The 13,607-nt window shown below is 45.1% G+C and overlaps 1 protein-coding gene across 1 annotated transcript; it reads right to left on the reverse strand.

The window, feature by feature from the left end:
• Positions 1 to 1,203: 1,203 nt before the first annotated feature.
• On the reverse strand, positions 1,204 to 13,053 carry SLX9 (SLX9 ribosome biogenesis factor). Its single transcript, XM_056856715.1, has 4 exons — positions 12,978 to 13,053; positions 10,245 to 10,398; positions 5,326 to 5,388; positions 1,204 to 1,347 (listed from the first exon to the last, which is right to left on the reverse strand). The coding sequence occupies exons 1-4, from the start codon at positions 13,006 to 13,008 to the stop codon at positions 1,221 to 1,223; spliced, it is 375 nt and encodes a 124-aa protein (XP_056712693.1). The 5' UTR covers positions 13,009 to 13,053; the 3' UTR covers positions 1,204 to 1,220.
• Between the last annotated feature and the right edge of the window lie 554 nt (positions 13,054 to 13,607).

Genomic DNA, 13,607 nt, shown 5'->3' on the forward strand with positions numbered 1-13,607 from the left:
AGCAGAGGTGGTTTGCCATTGCCTTCTTCTGTGTAGCAACCCCAGTCTTCCTTAGTGGTTCCCCCATCAAAGTTATATGGCCAACCCTGCTTAGCTTCCAAGCTCTGACAAGCTTGGGCTAAGCTCGGCTATTTGGGGTGCTCACAAAGAAAAAAAATCCTCACTGAATTCAGTGGCCCTCCCTTTTAGCTGTGTACAGGATAGCAACCTTAGTCTCTTACTTCAAAGATGCTGGTAGAACATTGGATTGTTTTAGCTGCCAGTTTTAACTTGAATTTGCTTTTATCATTTTATTGCTGCAAACTTTAATAATTTTTGCACATTCCTCTTGTACTATGGTTTTTGTTCCATGCCTTCCATGTGGAAACATTCATGATCAGGCTGTGAGTCAACCTAATTTCCCTGCTGTATACCAATGTATTCGCTCAGGAAAAGCTTGGTTCCAGAGTCAGAGCTTGTCATCTATCTAAAAAGTTAGGGTGGGGTTGCCGATGTTCCCTGCTATGCTTCTGCCCTGACCTGGATGGCCCAGGCTAGCCTGATCTGATCAGATCTCAGAAGCTAAGCAGGGTCGGCCCTGGTTCATACTTGGATGGGAGACCACCAAGGAAGTCCAGGTCACTATGCAGAAGAAGGCAATGGCAAACCCACCTCCGAACGTCTCTTGCCTTGAAAACCCTATTGGGTCGCCATAAGTTAGCTGCAGTTCGATGGCACTTTACACTCACACACACACACACACACACAATACAATAATACACACATTCACCCAATAAGAAACAAACCTAAGATCCTTTAAGGAAATCAAGAGATTTATTTTAAACTTCATTGTGCGTGGAAACAAGAAGGAAGAGCAGCAGCCATTAACCCCGATTAAATAAAGCAATGTATTTCAGGGGATTGGCGCAAATACTACCAAGCAGAGAGGACGGTGCTTTAAACTTTGCTTCCCGGAAACAACAGCTGGCCTGTGACTTAACACGGAGTGGGCGATGAGGATAATCACAGATCTGCAGAGCTCTCCACAAAACAATAAGTTAGGCTGTAGCTACAGCTCGCAGGACATATCGGCAGTTCTGGCAGCATTATTTCTGTTGACAGAAAATGAGGTCACTTGAGGTCATCATAATCCTGTGGACTTGAAAGGGGTGCTGAACTCCAGGGTACGTGTGTAAAGAGATTCCCGTCTCTTGTGCTCTCCACCTGCCCCGGTGCTGACGTTAGAGTGGTTCTCCCTCCCTTTCTTGCTTCAGTCTTTTGGAAAGATGTTCACCGATGAGCGTCAGAGGGCTGGCTTTGAACAAGGGGTCAGACAGCATCTTGTGGAACTGTGCAATATCATCCTCTCTGGAAGGAAACGGCCAAAAAAACAAAAAACCCAAAAGCAAACAATCATGCATCTACAATTCTGGTTGGCTGGCACAGAGGGAGGCATACATTTCCCAATAAATCCAGGAGAGTTCTCATTACTTTACTAAAATTATTCGCCCCAGATGTGGACTTAACTCTTGACCGAACTGCTACAGAAAGCTGGACTCCACCATGCCATTCGTCCCTTTTCCTCTGCCACCTAATTCTTGCCCCTCAAAATTACAAATGGTGCCAATTTCCAGATTGCAGAACATGCACATCAGCTCCTCCCCACATCAGCGAGAATACATAACTAATTCCGTGATTCTGCAATCTGGATTTGCTGGTTGTTGAGATGATTGTTCTTAGTGCAGTAATGTACACTTCTGTTTCAACACCCAGAGACACCAGAGGACTACATACCATACAAACTCCTTATTCCCCCCCCTTCCCGTTTGTATGTTTATATTATTGTATTACATATGCCTTGGGCATATCCAGTCATTCCGTTTTTCTGGGATGAAGTTATTACTCGTATCAATTTTGTATTAGAATGTCCCATTAATTTTGGAGAATGTTTATCTGCTTTTAAATGATCTTTCCGTCTCTTAGAGGTTAGCCGATGGCCTATGAAAATGGACCCTCCATGCCCTTATAACAGCTAAAAGACCTGTATTACAACACTGGAAAGATAAAAGTCCACCTCTGGTAAATCAGTGGATTGATGACCTTAGAACTCTATCAATATTTGAATGTGCAGCATATGGACTTATTTTTAGATATTTCAAAACCTTTTATAGAAACTTATGTGTAGATCTGTCACCACTGTTATATTTATGTCACTAGTTCATGCACATATATATTTTTCCTTTTCAAAGATTAGTTGCTGGTTTTAAGTTTAAATAAATAAATAATTTTAAATAAAAATGTATTTTAAATACTTTTTAATGTCTCTAATGTTTTAATGTTTTGTTTTAACATTTGCTGCCTTAGGGACCCTGAACTGGGTGGAAAAGCGGCATAGAAACATTTTAAACATAAAAATGTGGGTCAGTTTTCTTTTGTGGGCACACTTCAGTCTGAGCAATGTAAATAAGAAGAGAAGAGATGGTTTTATATGCCAATTTTCTCTATCTTTTTAAAAGGAAAATCAAACCAGCTTACAATCTCCTTCCCTTCCCCTCCCCACAACAGGCACCTTGTGAGGTAGGTGAGGCTGAGAGAGTTTGGAGAGAACTGTGACAGGACATAAGGACATAAGAAAAGCCATGCTGGATCAGACCAAGGTCCATCAAGTCCAGCAGTCTGCTCGCACAGTGGCCAACCAGATGCCTCTAGGAAGCCCACAAACATGACAACTGCAGCAGCAGCATCCTGCCTGTGTTCCAAAGCACCTAACCTAATAGGCATGCTCCTCTGATTCTGGAGAAAACAGATATGCATCATGACTAGTATCCATTTTTACTAATAGCCGTGAATAGCCCTCTCCTCCTTGAACGTGTCCACTCCCCTCTTAAAACCTTCCAACCTTGGAATAGCACCTGGTGAAGGAAAGTAAGCTCCTAAATGGGCTGTCACAAGCACGGGGAAAAAAATCTGGAGAACTGCAAAGTGGGTCTGGCAACAGGCTTCTTTCAGAGTGGGAGACAGCTGTGGACTCCTCTGAAACCGGATGTGCTCCCAGCGCCCTCCTTATGTCCACTTGCAGCCTTGCTCAGGTCTTGCAAGGGGCTGTGGCTTCCTTTATAGAGTCAATCCATCTCCTGTTGGGTCTTCTCTTTTCCTGCTGCCTGTGAGGGTCTGTACGCCTTTGCCTTGTGTGTTCCCCCCCCCCTGGACTCGTAAAAGCAGTCCAGGCCTTTTGCCTTTCCTTGGTTCAGGCACTGCGTCTAGCAGGCCCCAGATTGGAATGTTTCTTCCCACGTCCACCTCCCTTGCTCTCTCCGACTCCCTCCCACCAGCTATGGCCTTGGTAGGCAGATAGCAATAACGAGCTTCCTGAGGTTTTTGATGTTCCTGTACCATGCACAATTATCTCGCAGATTCCCATAACATACGTTTGACATCTGCTTCCCTGTAGGGGTTATAATTCTGTCTTTGTGAACTTGTGAGCACTTGCAACTTTACCAGTGTAAGGCCTATACTAACCTGAAGCTTCCAATAAAGTTCCTTGTTTCTGCATGACCGTCTGAGCAAGTGATTTTATGGAGTTTGCACAGGGAGGTTGGGAACCCTCACACTGCCTTCAACTTTTCCTAGCATGATTATCTTTTCCAGTGACTCTTGTCTTCTCATAACGTGACCAAAGTATGATAGCCCCAAGTTTAGTCACTTACTTGCAGGTTAGAAGGAATTAAAATATTGCATTACCCAGGCCTGGCAGAGCTTCCCTGGCATCGTGCTTTGACAGACCAGCCCTTTCTCTAATGGAGTTCCATGGGAATTAAGCAGCCACGGGAATCACCAGCCCTCACAAGGACTCAGGTGACCTAATTTGTTTCAGCTACATTCTTGGCCTTCAGTCTTCTCATACTGCACGGGTGCTTCTGTAAATCAGGACTGTGGGGTAAACAGGATGGCGCTAATGCCACCTTTTGCTTGACCTGTGGATTTTTTTAATGGCATGGATGGGACTCAGGCCAGAGAAGGGGGTGGGGAATATGGATCTGACAGAACTGCCTCGGCTGACCTCTTCGGAAGCAACTGCCCACTTCCCCCTGTGAGTAGCAAACAAACACAGCCCAGAGTGGAAAAGGCAAGTTGCCAGGTTTCACATCAGCACAATCCACTTGGTGAAGCAGAGCACTCAGCCCCAGGCATGTGAATTGTCAGATCACCAGGGCAGGAAGAGGAAAACTCCCAAGGTCAAAGTGACTCCTGAGGGCCACTTGCTTTGGCAAGAACAGCCAGGACAATATGCAGGAGCCAGAAGTCTCAAGTCAGAAGTCTCCCCTCAGGAGAGGGGCTGTGGCTCAGTGGTAGAGCATCTGCTTGAACACATGAAGCTGCCTTATACTGAATCAGATCCTGGGTCCATCAAAGTCAGTATTATCTACTCAGACTGGCAGTGGCTCTCCAGAGTCTCAAGCAGAGGCCCTTCACATCACATAATGACTGATTCTTTAACTGGAAATGCAGGGGATTGAACCTGGGACCTTCTGCATGCCAACCAGATGCTCTACCACTGAGCCACATGCTTGGCATGCAGAAGGTCCCAGGTTCAACCCCCAGCATCTCCAGTTAAAGGGACTAGGCAGGTAGGTGATATGAAAGACCCTCTGCCTGAGGCCCTGGAGAGCCGCTGCTGGTCTGAGTTTGATGGACCCAGGGTCTGATTCAGTATAAGGCAGCTTCGTGTGTTCATGGCCTTGTCAGTGAGCAGCAACAGGATCGGCAAATGGTGGCAGAGTTGCCGGGGGCGCTGTATGCGTGCCTGTCCACATTGCTGCTTTCGCTTTGGTCTCCACAGCCACTGCAGGAAGATGACTCTGCTGCCAGCTGACCACAGGATCAGGAGAATCTAAAGTATCGACTCTTCCTGTATGTCCATAGGGCACCAACTATGGTTGCCAGGCTGCCAGTACGGGCTGCTCCCCAACTTAAGGCAGCCTGCCTGGCACGAACCACAGCCTGTATTTTTTTTTTCTCCCTATTGGTGCTCCCACCCTGCGGAATGGGCTTCCCTGAGGAGTGCCATCTTTAGAAGCTTTTAGGAGGCACTGCACCCTCTAATGTGGGTGTGGCTTGGTGGTGGCGGGGGTATTGTACCTTGTATGTTTTTGAAAATGGAATTGTAAGCTTCCTGAGCCACAATGGAAAGACCGTGTATTAATACCTTAAGAAATACCCAGCACTGACAGATAGCGAGGCCACAGGACTACCTTGATTTATCTCCTCTAATGCTTTTGCCTCAAGGCAGATGCTCGGCCTTGCTGTCCCCAAGGATCTCCCCTGACTCTTAAGCTCTTTACTTACAGAACTTTATGCTTCTGGGCTGATTTCATCTGACCGAAGTTCGTCACCGTCTTCTTCATCTGGCTGAAGAGCAACACAGAGGGATGGGTAATCAGAAAGAGTTTATTTGAATAGAGAAGAAAAGTTAGCATGAATTATCTTCTCTGTTCCTCCTTAGAGAAGGCTCTCCCAACTTGTTCTTCCAACCTTAACCAAGCGTTTAGCCACTGGCTTGCCCAGAGTTCCCGTTGCAACAGATTTCACTGTGCACCAAGAGCAGCTGGAATTTCTCCCTCCCTGTGTGTGTGTTAAGTGCCATCGAGTCGCTTCCGACTCATGGTGACCCTATGAATCAATGACCTCCAAAGTGTCCTATCCTTAACAGCCTTGCTCAGATCTTGCAAACTGAGGGCTGTGGCTTCCTTTATAGAGTCAATCCATCTCTTGTTGGGTCTTCCTCTTTTCCTGCTGCCTTCAACTTTTCCTAGCATGATTGTCTTTTCCAGTGACTCTTGTCTTCTCATAATGTGTCCAAAGTACAACATCCTCAGTTTAGTTATTTTAGCTCCTAGGGTTAGTTCAGGCTTGATTTGATCTATAACCCACTGATTTGTTTATTTATTTATTTATTTATTTGCAGTCCAGGGTATCTGTAACACTCTCCTCCAACACCACATCTCAAAAGAATCTACTTTTGTCCTATCAGCTTTCTTCATTGTCCAGCTCTCCCTCCCTACTCCAGAACAAACAGTGGCTGCCAACCAGAGATAAATCCGCTGACTACATGGGGAAGTCCTTATTCAATGGAATTAACGAAAGGGGGGGGAACTCCATCCTTAGCAAGCAAGACAGACAGAAAACCTAAAAGTTCGGCTGCAAATTTATACAAAATACTGAACCTGTCTAATTCCTCTCAAGATAAATTATATGGACTTAAGCAGCACCCACCAAAAACTCTTTTTTTAAAAGCAAACTGCCTTCGTATTCTGTGACCTCTACAGAACAATGAGTGTGCTCACTCCCCACTGTTCTTTTTTGCTTGTTTCCTCTCTTTAATTCTCTTTTCTTGCACTCTCTCTTTTCTCCTAATTTACATTTAACTGCAAGTTGGACTGGGAGGGTGCATATAAACCTATGCCTTTTTCTTTGCATTGCCCTAGTGAATGGGCACAAGACCACAACAAAGTTTGCTATTCAAAGCAGTGAGAAACATTCTTGGGCAAGGAGAGAAGACAGAAAGGGAGATCCCACTATGCAAAGACTCACCTCATCCTCATAAGCATCAGCCCCATCTAGCTTTTTAACCGAGGTGCTACTGGAATTATCCACTAAAAGGCCACTGAAGGTTAATATGGTAACTTCACATTAATGGATTTTTAAAGACCCTGAAATACTCTTTGATACAAAATTTATGTGATTATTCAACCTAAGAAACAGGCAAATACATCAGAATAAGCCATCCGAGTCACTTATGGAAAGAAGAAGAGTTGGTTTTTATATGCCGACTTTCTCTACCACTTAAGGCAGAATCAAACTGGCTTACAATCACCTTCCCTTCCCCTCCCACAACAGACACCCTGTGAGGTAGGTGGGGCTGAGAGAGCTCTTAATAGAACTGTGACTAGCCCAAGGTCATTCAGCTGGCTTTGTGTGTAGGAGTGGGACAACAAATCCAGTTCACCAGATTTGCATCCGCCGCTCATGTGGAGGAGTGGGGAATCAAACCCGGTTCTCCAGATCAGAATCCACCGCTCTTAACCACACCACCATGCTGGCTTCAAGCTTTGACAGCACAGTACCGGCATGTTCACCTCCTCCATTTCATTCATTCACTTATTTCTTTACACTTTGTAGACGTCATTCATTATAAATGAACCTTGCTTGTCATCCCCCAGCAGGGGATCAAATTTCTGGAGAATCTAATCTTCTATGAATAAAAGCTGACAAATCACTGGGAGAATTAGCCCACATTTGTGCCCGGCGTTCTAATCCTACGCAAACCTGTGCTGATTAAAAAGCCGCGTGCAGACGACCAGAGCGCAGGTGCCTGTTAATGCGCAGTGGGAAAGGAGATCGTACGATAGGTCTGCCACTACGAAAAGCAATGACCACTTCTCTCAATCTCCAGACTTCGAACTAATGGAGCATCTATTCCCAGACATGATAATTCAATGCAGATTTTTCCTATTTGGCTTTTGGGGCTTGTGAGAACAAGACTGGGTTATCAGTACATACCACTATGAACTGCAAACACCACAATTATGTCAGAGGTTCTGGAGGGAGGGTCTGTGGCTCAGAGACAGAGCATCACTTTACTCTGCTCTGGTCAGACCTCACCTAGAGTACTGTGTTGAGTTTTGGGCACCACAATTTAAGAAGGATGTAGACAAGCTGGAAGGTGCCCAGAGGAGGGTAACAAAAATGGTGAGGGTTCTGGAGACCAAGTCCTATGAGGAAAGGTCAAAGGAGCTGGGTATGTTTAGCCTGAAGAGGAGAAGACTGAGAGGGGATATGAAAACTATGTTCAAGTACTTGAAAGGCTGTCATATCGAGGATGGTGCCGAGTTGTTTTCTGTTGCCCCAGAAGGTTGGACCAGAACCAACGGGTTGAAATTAAATCAAAAGAGTTTCCGTCTAGACATTAGGAAGAATTTTCTAACCGTTAAGAGTGGTTCCTCAGTGGAACAGGCTTCCTCGGGAGGTGGTAAGCTCTCCTTCCCTGGAGGTTTTTAAGCAGAGGCTAGATGGCCATCTGTCAGCAATGCTGATTCTATGACCTTAAGCAGATGATGAGAGGGAGGCATCTTGGCCATCTTCTGGGCATGGAGTAGGGGTCTCTGGGGTTGTTGGGGGGGGGGGAGGTAGTTGTGAATTTCCTGCATTGTGCAGGGTGTTGGACTAGATGACCCTGGTGGTTCCTTCCAACTCTATGATTTTATGATTCATCTGCTTGGCATGCAGAAGGTTCCAGGTTCAATGCTTGGCACCTTCAGTTAAAAGGACCAAGAAGTAGGTGATGTGAAAGACCTCTAACTGAGACCCTGGAGAGCCACTGTCAGTCTGAGTAGATACTACTGACTTTGATGGACCAAGGGCCTAATTCAAGATAAGGGAGCTTCATGTGTTCTTCTCCTATTCCACTTTATCTAGTGATTTTCATTATTGTTTGTCCTTGATCCACTTCTGGGCTTTGTGAAGTGAGGTCAGTCTCCCAGCCTATGAAGAAGAATTTTAGTATGATAATGACACTCATAGCTTTTCTTGAAGGAGTTCAACACAACAACAGCCAAATAGGTTTTGAGATAGCAGGGAGGAAGGACTCCCTGGCTCTTAGCCCTGCCCCACCAAAATAAATGTTGAACATGAAAACAAGTGGGGAACAGACGGGAAGGCAGCTGTAAACGGCAATTAGATGTGAAGCACGCAGGAAATTGTTCTGCTTAAAAACATGGGTGGAAGAATAAAACCCATGAATCAAACAGCATTTCTGAAGATATCGAACAAAGTGTGTCATTTTGTGACATGATGAAAAGGGGGGGGAAATCAAAGGAAATTAGACTTTTTGATTCCAACGATGATTTCAACAGAGTCTGTATCAAAGGGTCACTGCAGGAAAGCTGTACAATTGAATACTTGTAATCTGCATTCAGAAGGCTGAATAAAGTCTGCTGTAAGAAGGTTTAAAGTAAAATTTAAAGCTTAAGATGAAAAAAATTTGAAAGCTGCAACGAAGACGGCAGAACTCATTTTAACAAAGGCGGCTAAGTAAAAACTCACATGTTGGGATGTCCAGTGTTTAATTTCTAGCCCACAGTTCAAGTCGAAATTAGGAACTGGACTGGCCATAGGAGGAGCCCTAGAGTGTGAATTTCTATAGACTGAAAAGCCTTAATCTTGTACAGACCTGGAGATGTTTTGCTGCTTCAGCCTGGTGATTTGTAAGGGTTTGCTAAGCTTCACTGTCTGGTACACATCCTTCCTATCATCAGGATGAACTTTACTTCAGGTTTTTGGATAACCTGGAAAAGCAGTCAGTGTGGCTACCAACATTCAAACAAAAAGTCAGATGCCAAGATGAGGTGCTCTAGCATGGAAATGCAGGAACACACAGATGTACCTCCTGGTGACCAGTAAGAGCCCGCTTGAAGATACTCCACCACTGTCCGGCATCCAGATGTGCAAGTATTTCAAAGCAATTACTCTGAAGTCACGGGGGTTATGAATCCCTGCTTAGTTTGTAGCTAAGACACTCCTATGCTTTCATATCCATTTTAAGCCATAAGAACTTTGAAACTTTCCCTTTTAAAACAAAAATGGATTTTCAGCGTTCAGTTAGGGTCACTGGATGCTGGGTAAGGAACACCCAGTCGACAGGTTCACCTTGCAACAGCCATGATGTTTATACCTTCTGTTACTATCAAGGAATCAGAAGAAAAAATAACTTCTTGATCCTCACACAGAGCTGGCTTTAGTGAGCTCCCAAAGCCCTTTTGGCCCTGGAACACCCTTTAGCTGGCACTCAGCTACGCCTGCAAAAAGGCAGGTGCAACCCCGTGAAACCCTATGGAGAAGTTTCATGGGGTTTTTGTTAAAATTACCGTTTTGCCTTCCTTTTTGGACCGGGAAGCCGCTCAAGATGCGGCGTGACTGTTCCGTCCCTGGGCGCTTCTTAACCACCCCTCCTTAGGATTGTGCAGTTATTCCAGCACGTGCTTTTGTGAGTCAGAGCTCACAGCTTCTGAAGAAGTGAGCTCTGACTCAACAAAAGCTAATGCTGGGATAAATGTGGTTAGCCTTCAAGAAGTGACTGGATTTCTCTTTTATTTCACTACAATAGATTCGCACGGCTACCCCTCTGGAATTATTCTGGCTTCAAACCAAACACCACAAATGACCTAAATTAAAGAGAAAAAAACCTTTCAAATAATAGGCATACATACGTCTTAGGCTGTTTGCAGAACTTGCTGATGGTTACCAGGTCTGAGAGCTCAGGCAAAGCTTCCATCAATGGATTCATATCTCCAACGACTGGGGTAGCTTTTCTCTTTGCCTCTGCTTTTTGCAGTTTTTTTGCTAGCTTAATATCTTCTATTTCTGAAAATGGGGAGAAAATGGCTTTAAAGTCCTGCTTGTTTTTAAAAATTTCTCTATTCCACCTGTGTTTCCCCCATTGAGAGACAGAGTGGTGTAGTGGTTAAGAGCGGTGGTTTGGAGCAGTGGACTCTGATCTGGAGAACCGGGTTTGATTCCCCACTCCTCCACATGAGTGGCGGAGGCTAATCTGGTGAACTGGGTTGGTTTCCCCACTCCTACACACAAGCCAGCTGGGTGACCTTGGGCTAGTCACTGAGAGCTCTCTCAGCCCCACCTACCTCACAGGATGTCTGTTGTGGGGAGGGGAAGGGAAAGTGATTGAAAGCCAGTTTGATTCTCCCTTAAGTGGCAGAGAAAGTTGGCATATAAAAACCCACTCTTCTTCTTCTTATGTGCATACTGATATTAACCTATATTTTATTAGCTAAGGATGCAGTGCCCTGACCTGGATGGCCCAGGCTAGCCTGATCTCGTCGGATCTCTGAAGCTAAGCAGGGACAGCCCTGGTTAGTATTTGGATGGGAGACCACCAAGGAATACCAGGGTTGCTGCGCAGAGGAAGGCACTGGCAAACCACCTCTGTAGTCTCTTGCCATGAAAACCCCCAAAAAGGGGTCACCATAAGTCAGCTGCGACTTGAAGGCACTTTACACACACACACAAGGATGCAGTACAGTGTTCTAGAAGCTCAAACCCATAAACACAAGAAAATGGAATTGAGACCACAACAGAATTTTAGTCACATTGCATGGAATGGAATTAAAATCCCCAGTTATCTTTGTAGGATGTGCAATGGCTTATTTCGTGGTGTTCTGGCTGGCTCTGCGACATGATGTCCAAAGGTCTGACTTCATTATTACCAGCCTGCTTACTCCACTGGGTCTGTTCATTCCTCGGTTATGATGTTTGACATTTCAATCTATAACATCCTGGGCTCTTCCAGCTGACCTGTCATTTTGGCTTTTAATAGATGCCTGTGCAAAATATGGATTGTGTTTACTTCGCCTTGGAAGGATCTCTTGGCTAGATGGCAAAGCTTTCTCCTCTGCAGCACTTCTTTTTTTGGTCTGGTTCTACAAAGTGGTGCTCAAAAGCCTTCCAAAAACGTCACTGGCTTCAAGTTTGCATGTACCCGATTCTGAATTCTTTTCCTGTGAAATCTTTTTTGGGGACTGAGCCATGTTGCTTTGAAAGCAGCGTCTGAGGTTTTACATGATTTTTTTTTAAACTTAACATTCAGTTCTGTCTGCTTGGAATGAAATATGTCTGGTATAATGTGTTTCATTGTGAGGATGAATATTTTCAGCGGGCAAAAAAGAAAAGAAAAAGGCAGAGCAAAAGGTATCTTTATCTCCCACCTACCTCCTCCTCAAAAACAGAAAAGCAAAACCAACCCCCAATCAGTAAATACATCATTCTATAAGTTACAAATAGGCATTCTATAATCAAGTTGCCTTTTAATGACCCCTTACTGCACTGATGTTCAGGGTGGTGATTTCATAAGAACGTAAGAACGTAACAAAGGCCACGTTGGATCAGACCAAGGTCTATTAAGTCCAGCAGTCTGTTCACACAGTGGCCAACTAGGTGCCTCTAGGAAGCCCACAAACAAGATGACTGCAACAGCATTGTCCTGCCTGTGTTCCACAGCACCTAATATAATAAGGCATGTTCCTCTAGACCTGGAGAGAATAGGTATGCATCATGACTAGCATCCATTTATACTAATAGCCATGAATAGCTCTCTCCTCCATGAACATGTCCACTCCCCTCTTAAAGCCTTCCAAGTTGGCATCACCACATCCTGGGGCAGAGAGTTCCACAATTTAACTATTTAACTATCTCATGGGCTTGGTAGACAAAGTTACAGCTATCATGCTATTTCAGCCATAATAAAAAACACACATCAACTAATTTTGTTCAGGTAATGTTCACACCACCCAGTAGTGAGAATTACTCAGGGAATAATATTCTCCCAGTTGCCTGTCCCTTTCCACCCATCTGTTAAAATGCCCAATTCATGCAAACCAAGGTTGTCTAAACTAAGAAGCCTTCAGCCTTAGTGCCATGTATAAGAGGACGAAAAGAGCACCTGCACACTTAAGGATTTCCTGGTTCATTCTTGCCACAAACCAACCACGGTTTGTTCATGATATCTCAATGGAGCTCCTAGAAATCTAGTGTGGTGTAACTATTACTGTGTTAGGAGGGCAGCCAGGGAAACTGTTTCAGTTTCCCCTTGAACATGAAGCTGACAGCGTGACCTTGGTCAAATCACTCTTCCTCTCAGCATAATCTGACCTCACAGGGTTGTAGCAAGAATTAGACGGGGGAGCGGGGAGGAGTTTACGCAACCCTGAGCTCCACGGAGGAAGCAGGGCACTAAACGAATATTTCGCTTCAAAGGTTTCGGGAGAACCAGAGCACGTTGGGACATTACGGAAGGGCTAACATCTGGACACGCCCAACCTTTGAGCAGCCAACCTGCAAAGCTTCACAGGACACAGCAACCCTTGGACAGATACGTGCCTTCCAGACAGCCCAACCCTGTACGCCAAGCATAAGCAAAGCCGACTTACTCTGCAGCCACCTCTCCTTGCGCAGCTTCATTTTATCTTTCTTGGACAAAGGAACTTTCTTCTCTTCACCTGGAAAATTGAATGGAAGAGGATGAGTAATGCTTCCCCCAATCGCCCATCCTACCCTGCCCCTGGAGACAAACAGCTTTTACTTACACCAGCTCCTCGACCTATCTATATATACTCCAATGCAAAAACAGAAAGGGAAAAGAAAGAGAAACTACATCCAAGGGAGAATTTAGGACAGCTTGGGAAAGGGATCCAGAACACAGGCATCCATCCTACTAAATGTCGCTACTGGAGAAGTCCCATGGGGTAGGCATGCGGTCTTTAAGGTGTCACAACATTCTGCTGATTTGGGAAGTCTTCTGGGGGGGGGGGGTTGTTGGCAGCTGACAATTCCCAGATCAAGGCAACCCTTATGGATCTTCCTTCCTTCCAGAAGGGTAGCCATTTGGTAGCTGGTGGCCGAAAACACAAGCGAGAACCTAGTCGAACCTAATGAGCCAAGAAATGTACACATGACCACAGGCTCAGAAGTGTGTTTCCCCTGGCAGATATGGTTACACAGTGACACAGAAGAAAATTGTTATGTGGGTTCAAATGATCAAGAAGAGGGCAGGGAGCAGT

The sequence above is a fragment of the Euleptes europaea genome, chromosome 10 (assembly GCF_029931775.1).
Source record: "Euleptes europaea isolate rEulEur1 chromosome 10, rEulEur1.hap1, whole genome shotgun sequence".
NCBI lineage: Eukaryota > Metazoa > Chordata > Lepidosauria > Squamata > Sphaerodactylidae > Euleptes > Euleptes europaea.